Source organism: Homalodisca vitripennis, chromosome 3, assembly GCF_021130785.1.
Source record: "Homalodisca vitripennis isolate AUS2020 chromosome 3, UT_GWSS_2.1, whole genome shotgun sequence".
In the NCBI taxonomy this organism is placed as follows: domain Eukaryota; kingdom Metazoa; phylum Arthropoda; class Insecta; order Hemiptera; family Cicadellidae; genus Homalodisca; species Homalodisca vitripennis.
In genome coordinates, this window is record NC_060209.1 from 129929892 (window position 1) to 129955693 (window position 25802).

At 39.4% G+C, this 25802-nt stretch overlaps 1 protein-coding gene across 4 annotated transcripts in view; it reads right to left on the reverse strand.

The window, feature by feature from the left end:
• Positions 1–25802, reverse strand: part of LOC124357504 (brain tumor protein) — a 279318-nt gene that overhangs the window by 65750 nt on the left and 187766 nt on the right. Inside the window, exon 1 of one of the 4 annotated variants that reach the window (XM_046809362.1) lies at positions 24749–24904. The exons of the other annotated variants lie outside the window; for them this stretch is intronic. Within the exon in view, the coding sequence (XP_046665318.1) occupies positions 24749–24768 (20 nt within the window). The 5' untranslated portion in view covers positions 24769–24904. Of the gene's footprint in view, positions 1–24748; positions 24905–25802 lie in introns of those variants that run through there. 4 annotated transcript variants of the gene reach the window in all.

Consider the following 25802-nt stretch of genomic DNA (forward strand, 5'->3'; position numbering starts at 1 on the left):
TCGCCTCGTGCCTACCGTGTACGGATCAATAAACGACAGATGGACGGACCAACTCGCATCTGTCGGTCAATATCTGTCTCGTTACTCAGCTGTTTACGAGCTTCACTTTAATTACCCTCCCTGGCCTCAGAACCCCTGTGCCGCTGCGCCGCGGATCCCCGGCCTCAGAATTGAATGGGACTTTTATCCCGACTTTTGCAAAAGAAAAACTCATTTCTCTCGGGACCCCTCCTCTCTCTTTGCCGGCAGTTTTGTTTTTCTCTCCGCCCGAACGGAGAGAGAGAACTAAGAGAGCTTAATAATTTTACGTCCGCGACTTCCGACAACTTCAATCGGCCGAGCTCTTGAAATTGTCGCGGAACAAACGACTATCTCGCTGGTAGTTCGCGTTTGCGTAAAAACTTTGCTTTCTAATTAAGCCTTAATTAACTCTGACTTTTACGATGCCAAAATAAAAATTAATTACACACATATCCTCAACTACTTTTATTCTGGAACTTTTTAGAATAACAACACTTCTACTGGCATTCAGTTGACTTACACAGTCCATTGAAGTACGTTCAAACATGAAAACCCCTTTGGAAATTGGACACATTTTGTTATAGAAATCCCAAACCAGGCCCTTCACTTAAACTGAATCAATTTTCACTGTAGGAATCCAACAGTATTCATATTACAAAGCCTCCCTATTACAACAGCAGCTCGCAACGCAGTATAACTTTTCAAGTTACAGTACTGCTGCTTATCACAGTAATCTAGTTATCGCGGGCACAACTCTGCTCAGCGCAATAATACAACTGGCCTGATGAGTAAATTCGATTAAATAATTCTTGCTCTTTGTGGCAAGGTTCAACAGTGCGATTATTAAATACTCAATTTGTTACGCGAACTGAATTGGATATATTTTATTCAGTTGCAGTTTCGTTTATTTACCGTAGCAGTATAAAGAAATCGTTATCAGTTATAACAAAGTGGCATAAGAATTTGCATCTATAATTTGATTTTTTTTTCTTGACAAAATGCTTATAGAAAAGCATACGTTAAAAAAGGGCATGGAAATATGCATAGTTATATTTGTATACAGTTTTTAAAACCATCATGTAACAATAACAAAATACGCCACTTGGCAAAGATTTCGGGATAGAGCCAAGAGTAATGAATGTATTATGAAACAAAGAAGAAGCGATATCACATCAGGGAAAATTTGGAAAGTTCTAGAAAATCCTTCCCTTAAGTTTCGTTTGAAATTAATTTAGATAAATCCACAAGCCCTTAGGACGGGCGCCATCTTGATTTAACTTTTCACGACAAAAGTAGCAGAAGCGAGAAGACGGGGGGGGGGGGGTGGAGATGGGAAGTGCAAATCGGAGTCAAAATATAGAGCGTGATCAGCAAGCAACCTAAGCCCGACAAAAGTTTCCGTGTAATGTACATAGCGCCGGGGAGAAGTTTCCCCAAGTTGAACGGTTCTTAAACTTCCCCGAGGACTGTTTTAGTTGAGTACCTCCAGGCAGAATAAGGTGACTGTAGGGGAAGAGCAGGAGAGGTTATTGGTAAAAAGTGTTTTAACACTCCTGGGACTCCTTAAAAACTCAAAATTTTCACCAGGAGTATTCATTGTATACAAAAATCCCTTGTGTCATTGAATCGATATATTTATTTCCGAATACGTTTATGCAAAAATTCAAAGGAATATATTTATTTTAAATATATAAAAAAAATAAAAACCATAAAGCTTAGTGTTTCCAGTAATACTGGAACTACCTATATATTATTAAATTAATACAACTATAATAGTGTTTTATCTTACACAGACATTATATCGTGCCTGCCATATCAAATTTTAAAACAGGATTGACATTGTTAATTTAATGTATTAACACCTGTATTTAAAGTATTTAGTTTACTATATGTTAATCTAGTAAACAGAATTGCATGGACATACACTTTTAGATTATAAAACGTTCGCTAGCCGAGTTACTATCCATGTGTGGTGTGCCGCCCATAATTGGATGGCTACAGGTACTCTCCAAATTGAATGTTTATATATAAAATTTGTCCAGTAGATTTTACATGAAACCAAGTATCAAACAGAAATATATTTATTACTAATACATCAGTTAACAGTTAAAAATCTTCTATAGCAGTTAAAAAATAAGTAGTTATCAGAATGTACCTATAGCAGTATACAAAGTTTCCAGCTGATGAACTAGAGGTGGCAGATATCTGAACTGTTTGTACTGTCAGTATCAGCGAATTTCACATCACACTGTATTTCCAGGTGAACGTTTAGCGGATATCTGAACGGTTTACATTATCATAAAACTATCAGAAACAGTGTGTTTACCAAACTGTCAACGAATATCAGAAGCAAAGCGGCGAATGTAATAAGATGTACTTTCCACTTAAGGATCGGTAGTAGAGTATTCGAATTATTTACACTGTCGACAGCCGCTAAGGAGGAAAAGGTTATAATTAAAGGTCTCCAGCTGTCATATATCTGAACCACATATACCCAAATATCAGATCTTTCCACTTGAGAGTCTGTAGCTGATAGATATGTAAACAATTTACAGTAAATCAAGTATCAATAAGCAGAAACGTTAAAATTCTAAAGTACTTATTCAGCAGTGGTTGGGTTTATACAATTTTGGTTATAATGCATCTATTTCAGTATTATGCACGATTTATCAATTGCAGATAAGGTACGGAAACCTTTTAATGTATCCAATTATTAGTTCTAAAAGTGTTTGAAAACTCTAGTAAGGTTACTTGGTCAAGGTTTTTGTTAAATATTGCGAATATGATTAACCCAATTCAAAGGCATTTGCTATTTTACCATATCTTATAGAAAACTATAAATACCTGCTAATGTAATACAAATATTGTCGTCATTAAATCTGGCACCAAAGAAATGGTGTCACAGACAAGATTTGTAACAGTGTTTGATGATAAAATTCTGCCTACAATGATCCTTTAAATGTACCAAGGCACTGACTGACGACGTAAACGTAAACCAGAGTTGATCTGCAAATGTCTTAAGAAGACGCAATGTTACGTCAGCGACGTTCCATCATCTACGGCTGGTCGTGACTGCAGGAGGCTGGGCTGAGGTAGTCGGGTCGCGGCTTGTCGCTTTCGCCGAACATTACCATCAATTGTGCAACAAGAGTGCTACGCTGTGGCTGTGATAGTGAAGTGACTACTGACTACGCAACAGATACGACGCGACACAGGTCATCCCTACGTGGACCCACTAATGATCCAGATAAGTTTATGTATCGCCGAACGTTACCATCAATTGTGCAACAAGAGTGCTACGCTGTGGCTGTGATAGTGAAGTGACTACTGACTACGCAACAGAAACGGCGCGACACAGGTCATCCCTACGACACAGGTCATCCCTACGACACAGGTCATCCCTACGTGGACCGACCAATGATTCAGATAAGTTTATCTATCGCCGAAGCATTACCATCAATTGTGCAACAAGAGTACTACGCTCTGGCTGTGATAGTGAAGTGACTACTGACTACGCAACAGATACACGGCGCGACACAGGTCATCCCTACGACACAGGTCATCCCTACGACACAGGTCATCCCTACGTGGGCCGACCCATGGTTCAGATAAGTTTATCTATCGCCGAGCATTACCATCAATTGTGCAACAAGATTGCTACACTGTGGCTTTGATAGTGAAGTGACTACTGACTACGCAACAGATACACGGCGTGACACAGGTCATCCCTACATGGGCCGACCAATGATTCAGATAAGTTTATCTATCGCCGAGCATTACCATCAATTGTGCAACAAGAGTACTACGCTCTGGCTGTTGATAGTGAAGTGACTACTGACTACGCAACAGATACACGGCGCGACACAGGTCATCCCTACGTGGGCCGACCCAATGATTCAGATAAGTTTATCTATCGCCGAGCATTACCATCAATTGTGCAACAAGAGTACTACGCTCTGGCTGTGTTATAGTGAAGTGACTACTGACTACGCAACAGATACACGGCGTGACACAGGTCATCCCTACGTGGGCCGACCAATGATTCAGATAAGTTTATCTATCGCCGAGCATTACCATCAATTGTGCAACAAGAGTGCTACACTGTGGCTCTGATAGTGAAGTGACTACTGACTATGCAACAGATACACGGCGTGACACAGGTCATCCCTACATGGGCCGACCAATGATTCAGATAAGTTTATCTATCGCCGAGCATTACCATCAATTGTGCAACAAGAGTGCTACACTGTGGCTCTGATAGTGAAGTGACTACTGACTACGCAACAGATACACGGCGTGACACAGGTCATCCCTACATGGGCCGACCAATGATTCAGATAAGTTTATCTATCGCCGAGCATTACCATCAATTGTGCAACAAGAGTACTACGCTCTGGCTGTTATAGTGAAGTGACTACTGACTACGCAACAGATACACGGCGTGACACAGGTCATCCCTACGTGGGCCGACCAATGATTCAGATAAGTTTATCTATCGCCGAGCATTACCATCAATTGTGCAACAAGAGTGCTACGCTGTGGCTGATAGTGAAGTGACTACTGACTACGCAACAGATACACGGCGTGACACAGGTCATCCCTACGTGGGCCGACCAATGATTCAGATAAGTTTATCTATCGCCGAGCATTACCATCAATTGTGCAACAAGAGTGCTACACTGTGGCTCTGATAGTGAAGTGACTACTGACTACGCAACAGATACGGCGCGACACAGGTCATCCCTACGACATAGGTCATCCCTACGTGGGCCGACCAATGATTCAGATAAGTTTATCTATCGCCGAGCATTACCATCAATTGTGCAACAAGAGTGCTACGCTGTGGCTGTGATAGTGAAGTGACTACTGACTACGCAACAGATATACGGCGCGACACAGGTCATCCCTACGTGGGCCGACCAATGATTCAGATAAGTTTATCTATCGCCGATTGTTACCATCAATTGTGCAACAAGAGTGCTACGCTGTGGCTGTGATAGTGAAGTGACTACTGACTACGCAACAGGTACACGGCGCGACACAGGTCATCCCTACGTGGGCCGACCAATGATTCAGATAAGTTTATCTATCGCCGAACGTTACCATCAATTGTGCAACAAGAGTGCTACGCTGTGGCTGTGATAGTGAAGTGACTACTGACTACGCAACAGATACACGGCGCGACACAGGTCATCCCTACGTGGGCCGACCAATGATTCAGATAAGTTTATCTATCGCCGAACGTTACCATCAATTGTGCAACAAGAGTGCTACGCTGTGGCTGTGATAGTGAAGTGACTACTGACTATACAACATTCACAGTACTCTCCTCTATCTGGGTCGGGACAAAGATTCAGTTTAGTAAACAACTATCACTTCTGAAAAGTATATTTCCACAGCAAAACGGTTCATGCCAGCAACCCACTAACAAGGATTCTTTATATCCGCCTGATATCGTATTCTTAAAGGACAGCGTAACATATACCCGTTTTCACTTGCGTAACCATGCTAAAGGTAGCACCTGCACTCCCTCAGTCATGAATGTGAATGTATGTAATGAAAACATGAAATAGAAACGTAGCTGTATCGGAGAGAGATGGAGGCCGGTTGCTTCACCAGATGTGGTTACGACGCGACCGGCGCGAGGCAGTCAGAGCTTGAGATGGCGGTTGGTTACAAATTGAATAAAATTAACCGCCCAACTGCCAGCGGACAGCTACGCTGTGACCTTGTGGGCGGTGAGTCACCGGCCGGCCCGTCACCGTGTCAGTGCTGTACGGTACTCACTGTACCGTCCAGAGGGGAGCAGGGGCGGACAATGCGAGGGGCGGCGTGGGAGCCCCAGCACGCGTCGCGGCTTACACATCTGCCGGGGGTGACTCAGCAGCAGCAGCCAGCTCCTTTGTTCGCGCTGATGCGATACCACGCTGGATTTAAATGTAAATGTAGCGGGCATTGATTGAGCTTCGAGCTCAACCGATTAAAGTTATTATAGATCACTGCCCATCTGCACCGGATAAAAGGGGTCGTTCGTTGAACGGTCGTACAGTTCTTATTCATGTACAACGTTTCAAATCTTGTTTTAGGCAAGAGATGGATCCTTCGAGTGGAATCGTATTAAACGAGATGCAGGCATGGGTGTACGGAATTAACTTTATCAGCTTTCATCATTTATTATAATATAGGTAATAGACATTCATGCGGAAAAATTATAATTGGAAATTTGGAAAAATTGATTAAGTATTCCACTGAGAGAACATCTGTACCGAGCTTGAAATTAATAATCAATTATAAAATTAACTTATATTTTTTATCTTGCTCGTCTGGTTTGCATGTAATTGTTGTTTGTTATCTTCTCGTAGATTTATAAATCATAATTTCATGATTTAAATTGTCTATTTTTCTTTGCATTACACCATCAACATCAACGACAAGAGCGATTTTATATATTTTAATCTTGAAATGTAAAATGCTATGACCGTTATGCATCTTCCTTATTTTATTAGATAAAATTATTTCTTTACCGTTAGTTTATGACTGAGCAACATGAACGCGCTGAGTAATGGAATGGAGAGAGATGATTGTTTCTTCACAGGCGATAATTTTAAATTAGTAAATAAATAATTGCCTGTACAATAATTATGATTTAATGAATACATTTTTTTAAATATTTAATTCAGTTAAGTTTATATAACATGTCGTAATTATAACGGAAAGAAAAATAGTCGAAATGAGATAAGCATATGAAGTAGTAAAACTGAAATAGTGTAGGGCCATATTAACATTATTATCGATCACTACGTGCTTCATAATTTATCCCGTGTTCAGATTCAATTCATTTTTTCATGGCGATAACATTATTTTAATACATTAACAAATAAAATGCTAGATTTAGTACACTACTGTCCCAGCAGTCAGACACCAATCATTTCGATGTTCGGTTAGTTTTAATTTCAGCTAATGAAACTGGTGTAGCTATCGGTAATGTTCTTGATTTTCTAAATATAACCCATGATGTAATCATTCCTCTCTAGAGAAACAACATTTTGCAGATTTAGAGACTTGTTGAGAACTGTGACACACGATCTTTGATTAAAACGGAATCACAAAAACCACTGCAGAATGTCGTCAAGTTCTCACACATATAACACTCGGTTTATAAGAATGTTAACACCAAACCTGTCGGCACAACATTCGAAGGACTACTTCAATCCTGTCGAGAAGCGCGACAGAGCGAGAGAGGACGAAAGTGAGAGGAAGAGGTGGGAGGTGGAGGAGGAGGAGATGGCAGAACTCTACTCACTTTCTCACGAGTGGCAAAACCAGAACCAGTTGTGTAACAGAGGCGCTCGAGCGGCCACCAAGCCACACTTACCTGTAACACAGAGAACACAGTCAGTGCAACCCACACGGTTTGCTGTTTAATAACAATTAGCAGCTATTAACAAGTATTGTAAGATACTTAAAGATATTCAATGTCACAATGGCGTGGTGTTGTACTTATATACCGTACCGGAAGTTTGGTACTCGATCATTAAGATTTTGGTAATCACTTCATCATTTCCCTACACTTTCCTACCTACCAGGTACATAAATCTTAGTAACCTTCACCGTTGAAAGTGGATTGGCTTCCCCAGTCAGCAGGATCGAGAATTACTGTTCAAGAATGTAGCGCGGATGAGGAAGTAGAAAGAGAGAGGGAGCGGCTGCAAGATCTCACAGTCAGTAGCTAGCTCAGTTTATAGGAAGCGAAGGTAAACCGGCTGCTAGAGCGGACTGTGCCATGCGCCTCTATTTACGTCCCCTCCCCACCATCTAGTCTACTGGGAAGTGATAAGACAAACTGTGTTTAAGTAAGCGTCGGATCTGTAAACACTGCCGGAGCTATTCCGAGCCGTGCGAGTGCTAACCACCGGCTAACGACTCGGCCAGATACTGCCCACAACGTCAACCAACATAACCGGAATATTAACCTCAGTCGACATTGGGCATACATTCAACTGTGGCAAGACTGATTGTTACCATTGTGGGAGCTATTCTAAGCCGTGCGAGTGCTAACCACCGGCTAACGACTCGGCCAGATACTGCCCACAACGTCAACCAACACAGCCGGAATATTCATTCACCTCAGACATTGGTCATACATTCTATTGTGGCAAAACTTAACGTTACCATTTTGGGAGCTATTCTCTAACGGCCGTGCGAGACTAACCACCGGCTATTCTAACGACTAACCACCGGCCAGATACTGCCCACAACGTCAACCAACACAGCCGGAATATTAACCTCAGTCGACATTGGGCATACATTCAACTGTGGCAAGACTGATTGTTACCATTGTGGGAGCTATTCTAAGCCGTGCGAGTGCTAACCACCGGCTAACGACTCGGCCAGATACTGCCCACAACGTCAACTACTACTGCGGTTATATATACCAGTATTTAATACATTTGTAACGAATAATTACTGAAACCTCGGTTGTTGTGTTGACCGTGTAGCTAGTTAGTGTTAACTCGGCTATCTATAGTCCAAAAACTATATTGTGAGTTTTAATTAAACGACCTAGGAATAATGTCAGATTGCTGGTAAACAACATTACTATCGAGGAGTGAAAATCCGTTTACGGACACAAGCTAAGAAGTATTTGCAGATAGAGCAGGATTAATCCGTGATCCAGAAGTGTAGCTGTCAGCAGCGCAGGATCAGCACGGTCCATTGTTCGAGCCAAGCCATACCATATACTCGGCGCGGCCAGGCGGCCACGACCTCGTGGGAATGCCGCGCCGTCACGCTCTTGGCCGCCATTATCTGCTCCTGCTCCGCTCCTCTGCTCTGCCTCCTCCGCCCTCACTCACAACGTCCTCACTCAGTTTACATGAACAGAGTTGGACGTCACTAACTTCTGATTGTACTCATAGGCACCTTGGTTACGAAAACGCACGCAGTAGCTCCATCGAGTGGTCTACAAATGGAGGGGAGATGGTTGGTAATGCCGCAAAACATCAGTTGGGTAATTGACATATCTCTGGTGTATTGTGTGTGCATCGTAACTTAATACATTTTTCAATTGCTTAACATAAAAGTTAACACAGTAAACTCTCTTACAAAAAATATAGATATATTAAGTAGCACAAACAACATACAAATATTTATTTAGAACAATCTTTTACATCTAATGTCGTGTATTAATACATCCCTCAATCACGAAAAATCTACCACTACCCCTCCACTTGTAGTCGACCATTCCTAGGTACGACTGCAAGCATTATCATACTCACCTAGGTGCCTATTACCATTTTTAAAAGTCAAAATACCGCACTCTTTCCACCATCCATATTCAATGTTCCAGCGCTATCTCTTAATTTCTGTTTTCTGCTGTCCTTACATAAATTACCATCGCGGCCGATTGACGTATGATTATAGCGTTTTGATTAAGAGCTATTTGCACACAGTTATATGATTAAAGCGTCAGGTATAAAAAAAGTATTTAATTAATTTAAAAGTAATTAATTAAAATGTGAAAATTAATTAATTAATTGTATGAAACTAAAACTATTATAAACTATTCAAGAAAGTCTTATCACTAGAGTAATTCAAATTAATATCAACTATGGTTATAGGAAAGTTACGATCTGTGTAAAATTTACAATCATTTAATATACTCGAGAAAATGGTTTCAAGAGAAATTATGTTTTAGGGTGTCTCCTCTCAAGAACTGTGGTTCCTATACCTCAAACCTGAGGTTTTTAATAATTTGTTAATTTTTGTATAATTGAATATTCAAGCTGTTAAACGATAAGTATAAATCCCCAAACGACCGTTCAGGACTAAAGTAAATCACTTCTGAAGTAAGTGTTCCAGTAAAAGCACATACTCCACGTTTACACCTGAGCTGTAACTCGAATAAGACATGTCACTGTCACTTAGTTAAGATTTGCTAACGCACTACAAAAGGCAATAGAAGTAGCAAGGTTAATTAGTTGAACTGCTTTTCGTTCGACCACATTTTGGTAATTAACAAAAGACCATAACTCCAAAACTAACTTCAAAATTTTGGACTTTATTTCAAACTCATAATTGAATGTTTCACTCTGAATCTGAATGTCGTGTCCCTATAAAGCTATTATTTATTTCCTTCCACGGCCTGATTTATAAAAGATTATCAAGTTTTTATCTGCATATTTTTATCCATCCTCAGGAGTATCGTGAAGAATGGGCCGCAAGCCGGGGTAATAAACTTAGATTACTCGAGGTAATGAGGCTATTTCTCCAAGATTTACCCCGGATTTATGTCTTCATCTCTTAATTTACTTCTCTAATCGCTTTTTGTGTTTTTAAGCTTATAGATTATAGTATTAAAAATGAAACCAATCTGATATTCTAGTTTATGCACTAACATCTCCATGCTGCACAATGTAGGCTACTTAGTTACACACTGGCTGTTACAATAGTTCTGTAATCCTATAGCATTAAAATATTAATTTTATCCAATTTGGTAACTAAACAATTTACAAAAATTTCAGTTTGAGCTAATATTTCAAAAAAATACTCATACAATTTGCCAAAAGTACTATCGTGATGATGGAGTTTCGGACAAATTCGATTTATGCAACAGTCTCACTGTGTTGTCTGTGAAACCACTTTGTTAAGCGATTTTCCAGCCAGTGGCCGCACTAATAAGGCATCAAGGCCGCATATTCCGTGGTCTGATTTAATACGGTAGGTCAGCAGTGACGTAACCAGTGAAATCATCCTGACCTCGTGGCAGCCCGCGCTCACTAACCTCTTCTGCTTAATTACAGCAGAGCCAGTCTACATCATGGGCGAGCACTTCTGGACAGTCCATCATTTACTTCATGTGTATACAAGGAGAAGTGAATCCTCCCACAGACTACTTTACATTCTATACTGTGTACAGTATACAGACAAGCACCGATCTGTTACTTACATCTTAACAACCCAATGGATATCCAGGAGCAGCCACTATCCACAAAGTGGAGATAATAGGGTAAAAAGTCCTGGTTGATAAGTATGGTTTACGTAGGTGGCTGACTATCGGTTTTGATGAGGCTTTCTTAATTTTAAAAGCTTTTTAGAATATAAACATGAGGAAGTATGGCTTCTCTTGTCTGCTTTGATCGGAGGTAAAAAAAAAACACACACACACACACAGAAATACATGGTGCATAACATTGGGCCCGTTATTCCTACACATGTGACTGGAGGCGGCCCATACCCTTAACCTTCCCAAGTATCAAATCACTCCGGAATTAGCGCGTTTTAGGACTAAATCCAATAATTGTGATTCTCTTCTTCTTGTCCAAAGTGAACAAGTCCAAACGTGAAATATTCAACAAAGGACAAACATATCTTTTGTTACAGGAGTAAGGAACAACATATTATATTATTGACTTGCCTTCACAGGCGGGTGTTCATTTCGTCAATAAATTACCAGATTCAATTAAACACTCCAACGCTCAAGGTGTTAAAAACTCGATTTTAAACGCGTTTTAGTATCACAAACATTATATAATGTTGACGAATTTTTGGCTTATGATTGGGAGACCACCAATTAAAAAAACTAACTGAACGGAAATGGGTATAATTGGTGAATGAATGGATGTAGGTAAGTTTGAAAATTGTATGTTTGAATGAGATTTCTTGTGGTGTATGATAAAGATTTTAGTTAGTAAAAAGTAAAAAGTTTACTTTTGCCATGCGTTGTATAATGTTCCGGAAATAAAAATCTGATTTGATTTGATTCCATACTAGTCTATAGGGTCATTTGCTGGACAGGCTTCTCAGTGGGCCAGCCATACACATAGAAATATACCGCAGAGGTTTGCCTCTACTGTTCACCACTGCCTACCACTGTGGTAAACCTCCACAAAGAGAATAGAAACATCCGTGAAAAAAAAATACTGATAGAACTGTTGGTTTGCAAATAACGAGGTAGGAAGAGCAGTGGACCCGGTGAAACATTAAACCTTCCCCACAACAATGCTGGGAAGATCGTATCAAAGCAAGGTGAGGTAATCGTCCGAACCATAAAACGATAGGTAGGTAAGTGTGAAATGTGAAGCCGAGTACAGTATATTACACGGTGAGTGAACTACAGTCGACCGCACTGTTCCTCACTACGCCGTGTGCCTGCACGATATGGCAACAGGGCCCGAGGAGACCAGTTCACTGCACCTGCACTGGCCACGGTACATGCAAATACGCGGGAGGACAACTCCGCAGTCGGCACGACTGTAGGCGGTATCGGCGTGTTTATATTTCTCCGCGATCACGCATACGATATTTGCAAACCGGCAGTGAGCTTAACGTTTCGTGTTGGATCAGATCTATGAAAAAGCTCCAATATTACAAAGGTATCAAATTACAGATTTCATTTCAAACACAAATTTGGAGTTCGGTACGAGTTAAACGGGTAGGTATAAGTGCAAATTGTTCCTGTTCTTGTTCTGCTAACTATTGCAGAACAGAGAGTGCCAACGTGTTGCTGTATCGCGTGTAGTATGATATCATCGTGTTGAGCTGAAGTTCCTGGAACCTTGACGCTGACTCCGGCAACTATCAGTACTCTGATATCACGGTATGACGCATCAGCAGTGGCAGACTTGTACGTGCATGCAGACATGTCGACTAGTGTTCGCCGCGGGAAACCCTAACCATCTACTCAGTAATCATCGACCTACCAGACACTGTCTCTAATAGCAGCTCAATTCGTCGTGGTGACTGTCTTAGCTCGCGTTAGCAAGTACTCCACGTAAAGCGACCAGTTAAACCAATAGGAAACAGATTGTGGCCGTTGTCTCAAAGATATCGGTGAGGATGTGGCAAAGATTTCCGTTTTAATTCGTTTACGACAGTGATTCCGAAGTTTCAAGCCTTCAGAAAATCTGAACATCTATCAAAATGTGGGTAGACGTGCCGGTCGAATTATTCTACAAAATACTGACAACATACTTTCATGAACCCTTCCCACGACACTTTATCATTACTGTACAGCCCTCCACAAAAAATCCAATTAACCGTTTTTCATCCGAACCTGCCGTCATCAAACGCTCTGTGAATCTGCATTTTTAAACGTTCAAACAAGTCATCAACTGAAATGACATATTCAATTATAACCGAGCTGTCGCCTCAACAGCTGAAATCTCATTTCGACCCATTGTGTCAATGCTGTCGACGTGGCAGCTGTTTGAAGGGTTCAACCGGACAACAATCAATCAGCTGATAATGAACTTTCCCGCCCTCCCGCAATCACCCTCTCTCCCAACAATCACCCTCCCAAACCCCGACTACACTTACTACGTCATACAGACGTAGAAAATACCACATACAGCGGACATGTAGCCAATTTAATAACGAAACCATGTTGTCACTGCGACGTGCTCAAATTGCAGTTGTGAAAAGAATACAAGATACAGTGTGTTGGTCATGAATGAATAAGGCCACTATTTATAAAAAAGACTTTCGTCTACCTACAATAAGAAGGTTGCGAGACAGAGAGGTTACTAGAACAGTACATTGGAGAAGATTCCCAAACCTTCTCTGGCCCCATCATTACAAATAACAAACAACTTCATTTATCCAACAGCTGTATTGAACTATCATAAAGTGATATGAAATATACACAACGTAAAATGTAATTTCTAACGTCACACAAAAAATGTTGAAACAGCACGCCCGTGCAAGCAAAACGTTGAAGAACGCGATAGTATATTGTTAATCTAATTCAGGAATGTGTATATAGAATGATATGAGTAAATATTAAAAATAAAAAATAAGCCCTTGACTCATTGGCTCAAATAATGGGCGTATCCAAGGGGGTGGAATCAGGAAACTCAAGCCAACCCCCGAAATTATCAAAAACAAACACTGTTATTGCACCCAGTAGTTGTTATACGCTATAACACAATCATTAGATCTTAAAGCTTAATTTATCGGGGCAGAATTCCCAACCCCTTGTTTTTGGAGGATAGTTTATGCTTCCTAAACTATATAGTGTGTCGAGAAAATTTTCTATATACGGTACTGCTCAAATCATTTTCTTCAGATTTTATTCGTACATTGTACAATACATGTATCACCACATGTCAGCTAGAATGTCTGAAGTCACGAGATGGCGTCGATTACACTACAGAAGTGAACAGAAGAAGAACGCACTGAATCCAGCCGCAACAAAGTATATGATAAATATAATAATGAAGATATATTTTCATAGTTCAAAGATTACGACGGGCAGTGGCAATAGTAGTAAAATAAAAAAATGTACACGATAGAATCCAGATACTGTGATGAGTGTTTTACGAAATACAGAGATTTGTTCAGGGAATTCAATGAATAATATCAAAGTATGTGTGTGTGTGAAGATTAATCAAAAGTACAATTGTATTAATCTAATACTGCACGCTACTTCAAATCTGTGATATAAATATGTAAGGACAGTGAGAGTTAATAATGAAGTGCGTAGTTGCAGAATATCGAATGACGACTGTATTGACCTGATCGAAAATGAAATATTTCACAGATGGCGATCAAGAATTTTGGTAATATGGACAACCTCACGGTATTTATTTTATATTTAGATGTGTAAGTGAGAAACTAAGTCTATTTTATCTCCCCAAAAATTGTCTGTGGGCTATCCACTTTTGACACTACACCCCTAGGATCTTTTTGTATATATTTCAACTTAGTTAAGTTTTAAGTTGAACCCTCTTCCCCTGATAAACATGACGTTTTCATTTGCCCGACAACCGTACTGACCAACAAAGAGAGCGTCTATTTAACCCCCAGAGAGCGACAGGGCTTGCACGGTGTTGAAGGGGAGGGGGTGTTGAAAAATAATTGATCGAACGCTGTTGAGTTTCGGCGTGGAAATCAGCCAGCAATATTTGCTTCATCTCCCCTCGTGGAATGGTCCATCATAAACTCTCAGGGGAGGGAACTTCAGCGGGTTTTAATTTATTCCTTTCCCACTTCCCTCTCCAGTGTTCCAACAGTGTTTTTAAACCCTGTTGCATGACCACATGCAGTAGGGGTCACTCCCTCGATAAGTGATGAAATAGCTTTGATTAATAATTGGCTTGAACCAAATGTTTATATTCACTACTTCAATTTGTTTAATTAAAAACGAACGCACTTCAATCCAGACGAACATGGAAATGAGAAATGTATTCGAGCTTTTGAGATACATTTTGATTTAGATTTTAACTCCATGTAAATGACCAAGACTAAACTACCCTTATTCGTAGTTAACAACCATAATGCAATAAAAAAGCGTAATATTCGTCAACAATGTATTCTTTACTCTTCACCTGTTTAACACGTATTTATTTTCATGGAAATCTTGTATTCACTCCTTCAAATATTGAAATCCTTTAAACTAGTTTGTTGTTGTAGACGAATATAATGCAAACTTGGAGTGGTGAATTGTTCAAGTGTCTCTAGAGGGACAGCAGTTTCTGAAGGTCAACCTAACCAGTTTTTAAAGAAAACGAAAGTACGCCAGGCCCACGTTGGATCAATGAAGTCTGCCGTAATGATTGCTTGTGCTCATGAAAATTCATGACCTTTCTTGTACTAGTTTGTCGCGTTCTTGTATTAATCGTCCTTTGTGACAATGTGTTTTGCATGATAACTGTCTTCCAGATTGTAATCTGATGAGAAGTTTTCAATTTCTAATGTTTGGGAACTTGCCTTTACTATAATGAAAGGTTTACAACTAGTGTTACAAGTTTGAAAGCGAACTTAATTAAAAGACAAGAAGAAGCAGTAAAGCATCATATATTGCAAGAGCTAGACGCATCAACTGTCAAGAAGAGCTCAATAAAAACTCATTCGTTTGAATTTTTGGTAGCGTAATTAAAATTATATTCTGTTACAAAATATGGTTTTATGCCATCGAACTTAAAATTTATAATTCTTTAACAGACTCATAAAATCCTTTTTATAACAAATATATTTAAAAAATAGTTCAGATTAAAGGTTGTAATGATCCACGGCAAAACTCAGCTTTCATGGTAGAATGATAACGATTGCATCTGGGTTGAAACAGTAATCGTTGTCCTTTGAGATTATCAACAAAATCATCCCTATAATTATTAATATTACAAATTAATAGATTGTTCTATTTTCCGGGTACTTACAAATGTCACTTTTTGTATAACTGCGATATTTTAACGGATCAATCGGAATATAGCCTATAAATCGCTGCCGTAAAAAACAATACATTATCCACATAACAGCATACCGTTAATATAAACATAGTGGACTAACAAACAATTTTAATTCAGTTTTTAAATGTTAATTTCATAAACGAATTATTAGAAGTGTTTATTGTTATATCCCTCGCTCGACTTGCAGTGACCTTGACGGTTTGAAGGTCATCACCAGTTCGTGACGCTTCTTTGTCCCGCGGCCTTTGTCCTCTGCCGTCCGTTCACCCATCCTCATCCTGCAGTAGTCCTGCGGACGTTGCGTCACCACCGACATTCCGACCTGAGCAAGCGTGGGAGAAGCTTTGTTTGCCGCCTTCTCTCCGCCACAAGCCTTCTGTAGAAGTCGCGATCACCTCTCAGCACGGTATCTGACCTCAGGAATTATCACCAACTTTTCACCCATCCTAATCCTGTAGTAGTCCTGCGGACGTTGCGTCACCACCGACATTCCGACCTGAGCAAGCGTGGGAGAAGCTTTGTTTGCCGCCTTCTCTCCGCCACAAGCCTTCTGTAGAAGTCGCGATCACCTCTCAGCACGGTATTTGACCTCAGGAATTATCACCAACTTTTCACCCATCCTAATCCTGTAGTAGTCCTGCGGACGTTGCGTCACCACCGACATTCCGACCTGAGCAAGCGTGGGAGAAGCTTTGTTTGCCGCCTTCTCTCCGCCACAAGCCTTCTGTAGAAGTCGCGATCACCTCTCAGCATGGTATTTGACCTCAGGAATTACCAACTTTTCACCTATCCTAATCCTGCAGTAGTCCTGCGGACGTTGCGTCACCACCGACATTCGGAACAGACAGTCTGGAAGAAGATTTGTTTGTCGCCTTCTCTCCACCACAAGCTTTATGTACAAGTCGCGATCACCTCTCAGGACGGTATCTGACCTCAGGAATTATCACCAACTTTTCGTTAATCCTCATCTATAATAAGCAAATCTTATGGCGTTGATACCTCCTGACAGAATGTATAGGAAGCGTGTATCCCGTCTTCCTCTCAGTACTCAGTCAGTTAACCCACTGTAGTGACGACGTCTCTCTTAACACCATGTTCCGTCCAATAGATGATGAATGTCAATTTATTATTTCTAAATAAATTGTCACAAACAGTCAGGTTGCCAGCTGCTACGCCGCTCCAGATTTGAATGTATATCGGGCGGAAGTGTGTCATCCAATGTATAGAATTTACAATAGTTTGACTATAAACGTACGTAATAAAATGTCTATTCAAAACGTCTCCATTAACCTTGAAAACTCATCTATGGTCGATTCACTGAGTGTTGAGAGTGACGCTCCCCCTACAACTGCCGTGGCGTAGGACAGGCCGTTTCACATGCGGTCAACAGCAGCGTCAACTTAGCTGATGAAGTCGAAACGTTTACTAAAAGACTGATAGGACCGGTGGATTGTAAATAAGCTCCAGAAAAATCTTCTCACAGACAAAGTGAGGCGTTAGAATTTCATCTTAATTTCAGAAACTTTTATGTTACTTTACGATAATATTACTGGTTGCCCTAACATTTGCGTATTGGTGTGTCGCTCTAAAGGTAACACCACAATTCTTAACAGCACAATTAAATTTCTCTTTCATTTTTTTTTTATTAAAAAAATTATTGGTCCGATTATAAGATAAAAACCAATACATGAATCTCTGACATGCCATGAACAGACGTTGAAACTGGAGTCGTAATGCAAAGTCGAAAACATAACAAAAAAAAACTTCTTTGGGTGTTTGTAATGACAATAATGTTTTAAGAAAGGGCGGTTTAGAATACTTTCCAACGACGAGATAGACTCCATGAAACGCCCGTAAAGGCACGTGGCTTGTGGAAGTGAGTCACTACATCGATGAAAAGACTTGTCGACTATCTGTTCCAACTCCCGCCAAGAATCTATTTCTGCAGCACACAAATCATCGACTCCGTTTCGTTTGTTTGTATGTCTTTGTCCACACTGCGCTTGTTTGTACGCTTTCAGAAAGACGCTACACTTAAACACCTCAAAACTGGTGTTTAAGTTCCTATCTCCTTACTTAAGTGAAGAGATTACAATATAGACATGTAGGTTCACTGAGTAGTTCAACCAATCACAAGTAACTGTGACGGTACATTTTTATTAATTTTTTATAATAGTAATGTTTTAACTGGTCCTCCACTACTACACAAACACAGGGTTGTAATAAACTTATCATTGAAACATTTAACTTAGTCTAACATTAACTTATTTACGCAACATTTAATGATTAAAGATTTAGTTTTAATTAAAATAAAAAATCCAAAACAACCACTTAATTACTTATGAAGTTTTTGGACCGTTTATTCAATATACAAAACGATATACATGAAGGTAAAACTACATTTGAGATTGAAACCTGTCTTGACAAATAATATGTAAGGGTACAAATACACAGACAGCGACAGCGACGTGAAATATCAAATACAATGAAAATGTGGAATGAACTACATAGATCGCATCGTGTCTGTGTTTTTTATTCCATATGGTCACATACATTTCACAATCTGTTGGCATGGCTCCTATGTTTTGTAATATTCAAGTGTAAATTACATATTGCTCAGTTTGTACCCGGTTTAGGATTAAGTTTATCTAGAATTTATGACTTTGTATGAGTGACATCAAATCAAACTAATTAAAGCGTTACTTTAAAGAATATGCTGTTTTGATATTTGATACCACAGTGTTCTCGGCAACGCACGCATAGCGGTTCACTCTGTCCTTCAATGACGTGCATGTTGACCTGGCCTGCTATTTATTGTCGTGTAATATTATAATAAAAATAATGTACTAATATTTTTCACGGCAAAGATAGGGATAAATAAATTACAACAACACATCAACCCATAACACAATTTCAGTCAAGTTTCGGCTAAATAATGGCATCCAAATAAGCCCTTTAAATTGTTTACAGCAATTATTTCACCAGTATAACAGAATGAGCTATCATTTTCCGGAAGTGAATACATAAGCCCGCGCAGGAAGTGGCAAACAGATACAACCGCTTTTTAGTAATTTTTTCTTTGATCTTTCCTCATCGAACCAGTTGGATAGCTCGGAGTTCTGACGGTTCCACTTTCATTTTCCTCTTTCTCCGCGAATTTATATCAGTCTTCTTCTCTGAGTTTTAAGATTTGGCACCAGCACTTTCATTTTGGCCACTTTCCACCGACTAATGTGAATGTACCATCTACGACTCAACCTTAAACCTCTGGCGGACTGCTCCCATGTTTTGAATGTTGCGTATTCAATAGACAGCAGCACCGGACAATATACTATACAATACTTAAAAAAACAGCAATGGCTGTGGTGTTTAACATGCGCGTTTAAAATCAAACACTGCCAAAACAGAAACATCTAGTAGCAAACAGAGCCAATAAAATAAATAGTATAAAAAACAGTTCTTTGTTTACATTATTATCTGCTGGACAATAGTAATCAGAACTTCATTACTACTCATTTTGTAGGCAGATATACCAACATATCTCATTTGGAGCAAGTGCGCCCAAGTCGCCATTAGATAATCTCCACAGTTGTTAGTTTTATAAAATCCCTAGGAGTCCTGACGGTTATATATACCCCTGTAACTAACGATGTGCATATTTAAAGAATGTACTGTTGAAACACTTAAAGCTTTGTAGTTATCAAGAGATAACATTCATCCTCATAGCTTTTAGAAGTACGCAAGTGTACTGCATGGAGTTTGTTTCGTTTACTGTAATGGATGATGGAGGACTATGATTCGACAAACATCTGAGAAGCATCATGCAGTTGTAGAATACTCCAGCAGGGACCGGCTGGCTGGCCTCTTGGCTTTGTAGTTATCAAGAGATAACATTCGTCCTCATAGCTTTTAGAAGTACGCAAGTGTACTGCATGGAGTTTGTTTCGTTTACTGTAATGGATGATGGAGGACTATGATTCGACAAACATCTGAGAAGCATCATGCAGTTGTAGAATACTCCAGCAGGGACCGGCTGGCTGGCCTCTTGGCTTTGTAGTTATCAAGAGATAACATTCATCCTCATAGCTTTTAGAAGTACGCAAGTGTACTGCATGGAGTTTGTTTCGTTTACTGTAATGGATGATGGAGGGCTATGATTCGACAAACATCTGAGAAGCATCATGCAGTTGTAGAATACTCCAGCAGGGACCGGCTGGCTGGCTTTGTAGTTATCAAGAGATAACATCAATAGCTTTTAGAAGTACGCAAGTGTACTGCATGGAGTTTGTTTCGTTTACTGTAATGGATGATGGAGGACTATGATTCGACAAACATCTGAGAAGCATCATGCAGTTGTAGAATACTCCAGCAGGGACCGGCTGGCTGGCCTCTTGGCTTTGTAGCCTAACTGCTCTATTGGTACTGTTTCTATCGTACTTCAATAAGCAGAAGTGGCTCAGGTTTGAGGCAACCCCACAGTTTACCAGCAAGGGAGGTGAGTTATCTAAGTAATAATCTACAAATTTAGAGCCCTTTTCTCAGAACTAATGTTCACACTATTCTTTTAGTTATCTTAAAATAAAATGAGATGTCATTATAAAAATGTATCATTAAAAAACTAATCATACAACTGTTGGTTACTGTAAGGATTGATAAAAATGTAAACACTCCTACATATTTGTATGAAGTTTCTTATCAGTCATTGAGAAACAGTTTAGTGATAAAAAATAACTCGCTTCCTCCTAGATGGGATTTATTAGCAGCCACAAATGCTGGCAATTCATGTTACGGCTAGCAATTGTGTTTAAATGTAGCTACAATATTTTATAGAGATACATGTTAAAAACCATAATATATGATTATTGAATATCATATTATATAAGACTTCAATGTTAAAACCATAATGTATGGTTATTGGGTTTCATATTAGGGTAAGTTTCCTCTATAGATTTCAGGTAATCCAATGTTAAAACCATAATCTATAGACCTTGAGTTCACATTAAATATGTTTCCTCTATCGACTTAGGTACTCAAGTTCAGTCTTACCGTTATCATTATATTAGCAATATAAACATTATTCATCAAGGTCAAAATGTTCAAGCATTTAAGTTTTCTTATAATCGAATCAGATACTACTGTAAATCACACACGTACTTAAGACAACAGTAAGTAGCTTATTATACTACACTTACGATGATAAAAAGGATTGATTGATGAAATTATAAATCGTGTGATTATAAATCTTGGATGATTATGTGAATCCCTTGAAGTAGGACTAATTAACTATGACAACTTCTACAAACAGACTTCCTTCTGACTGTGGACATCCTCTACACACTGTAAATTAACAGCTGAATGTACCAAACGCTCATAAATGGATATTGGGTGTTTTATTTGTTATATGAAAACCGGGTGGAAATTATAAAAACATCTAGATAACGTAAGGAATAAAACTATTTCAGGATACAACTTTACACTCTTTACACTTTAGCTAAGTATTAAAAATTAACAGGAGTAAAAATAAGCAGCAATGTTGAAATGAAATATATAACAGGAAAACAAGACACCGCCCATTTCAGTATAGTAAACTGCTAGCCCAGACTAGAGGAAGACAGTTAGATAAGAGAGATGTCCTTATCACTTCCTGGAAATGAGACAACTACATTATTGTATCCATATACTGACTGCATAACATTGAAAGCATTCCGAGAACAATTGTGATGCACAAAATAAATAGCTACACTAGAATATGTCTTACTACCAGCATACTTACTACACAAGTCAGCTGAGGTTTAATACAGTACGATGATCCCATATGTTACCACGGAAATTGTGCTAAACGAAAAAAACTGTAAATGTAGTGTTATAAGTTCTGAAACCTTGAAATTATCGAAATACACGCGTAATCCATAAAATATGTTGAGACCTATAGTGGAGGAGATGTCCAGGGCGCATGCGCGAAAATGAGGGCCCCTAGGGACGGGGTGCAATCATGAAAGATCTCTGATGTGGGCGAGGTAAATGTTACAAATTTTTGTGTAATAACGTTCATAGCTAGTATTTTTACAATAATATTCGATACAGCATTTAATTTAAAAAAATAAAAACCAGCACAAATCTTTACAATTAGGCAATTTCTCAAAATCTGTTTTAATATTTACAGCATTTATTAGATATGTAAAATATTTCATACGCGTTTCATACCTCAAACACACCTACCCAGAATTATTTTATCACGAGAAAACTGGATATTGTCATACTCGCCAAACGTAGGCGTTATAAATATCTAATGTTTTAAATATAGTGACAGTGTAAGAGGACATTAACAGAAATATCTAATTTAAAATTACATCTATTTATTTATCTTATCTGAGGCCCTTTCAGCATTTCCTTCTGCGCCTGATTTTATTAGGAACGCCATATACGAACCTGTACATGAATTGTAATAATAAAAAAGAGGGAATCCAGGATGTGAGATTCTAGAATAGGTGTGGGCCATTATTTTTGTGCTATCAAACTACAATAATAACGGTTCCATGTAAGTCTTCAGATCTTTATTTTTTAGGGGGAAGGGGAATAGTAAATTATCATTTCCCTCTCGACACCAAATCGTACTACTCAGTGACGCCATTGTACGTGTGGTCTCCCTCGACAAAGACTTGGTGCTCCCACCTGCAGGTGCGGCAGTTGTAGTCTGGGTCGAGCGCTCGACAAGTGGAAGGCGATGGAGCAGCTGCCGGATCGATACCACTATATATAGACAGTTTATATAATCCAGAAGACACATGTCACTTGTGGAGCCTCCTCGAGCCGAGAGGTGTATAATAAACGTCCTTTTCACTTTCCACTATTGCACTTCATCCATGTATTTAACGTCCCAATTACGACGTTATACTGTGCTGAACGTATTGTATTAAACTCACTAGCAGTGATAAGTAACGAAATGAGATAAGGTTGAGTAGTTGCCAGCCATACAGTGTGGGACTGGCATAACTGTGACAATCTTGACAGTCACTTAGTGAAGACGATGTTAGTTCTGATAAACAGCTCAACATTATACTTGTACCACTGCAGCGATGCAAGTCTAGTCAATACATTTTATTTACATCAATCACCAAATTAATAACATATTATCTTGGTTAAAATCATAAATGAGGAATAAAGGATTGTTATTTCAGGGTTGGCCTGACCTGACATTAGAACATGCTATTATAGATCTTACAAATTCTCAAACTCTTTAAGCATTGCCATCACAATAGTTTACAACATTGAATAACATGCTTTACCTTCCTTCTGTTAACGCCTTATTATTATTGACACAAAATCAAGTTGTATGCTTCAGGTTTGCTCCCTTTACACAGTCATAAGTGGATAATGATAAAGATTACATTTTAAAACGTCTTATTTAATTTACACACTCTTCCCTTATGAATATTACCAGCACATCCGTGGAGCTTACTACAGGCTAGCAGAGCGTGACAAATAATTCACACCTATTATTGTAACCTTACTGCGAGAGATAACATTACGGTAAGGTTGAGGTGAATACAAAGAAGGATATAATGCGTCAAGCATCGCTAATAGTTGCATCATATGCCGTATACGGCTACAATTCTACAGCTGTTCCCACAAAGGGCTGGCTGGTAGGGAAACGTCAATACTTCTCTCACCAGTTTACAAATCTGTAACTCCCGGTAAATGCTCTGAACCCCCGTCTTCTCTAGCCGAACACTTGAGCCGTGCCACATATCTTCTGTCAATATTTTTCAGTTACCGGGAGATAAACAGTGCACACACAGATCGAAGCCAGCCAAGGCCGACCTCTCCCGTGTTGGCGTTTCCCACTCAATGCCAGGCGACCGCCAACCGCACTTACTGTGTCGCTGTCGCTGTCACGTTCGCTCTTACTGCTTTTCTCTAATCATTTAATTTGTGAGCTACACAATAGTACAGATTATACACACACAACAAATATAAATCCATTATAAACTAATACTTTAACATTTTGTGATGCGATAATTGTGTCCAGCAAGTTAAAATAACTATTTATATTTGTATTTAATTTCACTTTTACTATTATATTTAAAAATGACAGAACATCTATATACTATATTTGATGTTTATAAATATTCATTTGAATAAGTATTGTGTTATTATCTATTTTGACACTGATAAACAAGAGCATTGAAACAAAATATGCCACCCACTATTAAAAATAACTCGATATACAATACTACAAAACATTTATATAACATAAAAGTGTCATGCACCACAAAACAATTCGAGATATGAATTGAAAAAAAGTATCGTTTTGAACGGTGACAGAAAAATTCAAGACTTTGCAAACAAAACAGTTCAGGAAAAGGATTTATGGCAAATGCAATGCGATAACGGAGGATAAACAATTCTTTGGTAATTGTTCCATAACAACAAGATAACGAAATCTGCATGGCTCGAGCAAGTTCTGACAACTATAAAGCTACACACAGTAGGCCTACATGAGGAGCGGGAGTAAGTACACAAAATTGGCGGACACCTACCTCGAGTTTGTAAATACCATTCCTACGTGCTGACTGTATGTAACACAAGTAAAGTCCAGTAACAATATGGCAATGGCAGTGGAAATGTTCACTTGCGTAGCGCACACGTTGACATGGCGGGCTCTGGCGAGCGACTGACTGAAGGAACAAAGAACCGAGACAAGACCCGCGAGACAGCGGAGTAGCGACCGGCGGACTGCAGTAGACGGGACGAGCGACTCGGCCTCCCACGCCGCTCAGCGCCGCACCGCAGTACAGTCCCTGACAGAGAGTGTCTGGGCCCACACCGCACCACACTGTACTGTACTGTACTCGACCTGTATGTACCTATCACTTTCACACGACACCCTCGAATATTATTCAATATCTAGATGCATTTACTTTTTACTGCGAACTTGAACATAAATTACTCAGGTTAAAGTATATTGGATATATGTCAAACGGAATACAGACATCTTAGATGCTATAACTATTTCACAACACAGCGTGTACATTCTATAAATACTAACACGTACAGATTTTTCATTCTCAAAATCAAATTATACAGGCCTGTAATATTTTAAAACCCAAACCGTTAAAACTCTTTTTACGTTCAAGCGGAAAAAACGACGACTACCTATTTTTAAATCGACCTGCAACGATGAAATACGCGCTGATTGAAAGGGACATAGATTTAATTTCCCGTCTTGTAAAAGGAGATTGTTTATTAGCCTAAAAGAGGGGCTGATTACCATTTTTAACTCGCCACATTTCCATATTTCGCGTCAGCAAGAGGGATGTTTTCCCCCGGCCTCATCAGCATGCCGACCTGAGGAATAATTTGATTTCACCTCTCGTCTCTCGCGCTCGGTTTTTTCTAATTTCCACGCCCCATTGTCGCCAAACGCAATCACAACTTAGATTGGGCGCACAAATTGAAAATTGAAATCACGTCTAGCGGAGAGGTTCGTAGACTGCCTAATGCTCTCTGTCTGACTTCGGTGCGGCCCAGTAAGCGATCATTCCATTAGTTGACACGTCATTTGAAACGTGAAATATACAACTTCATCACCGT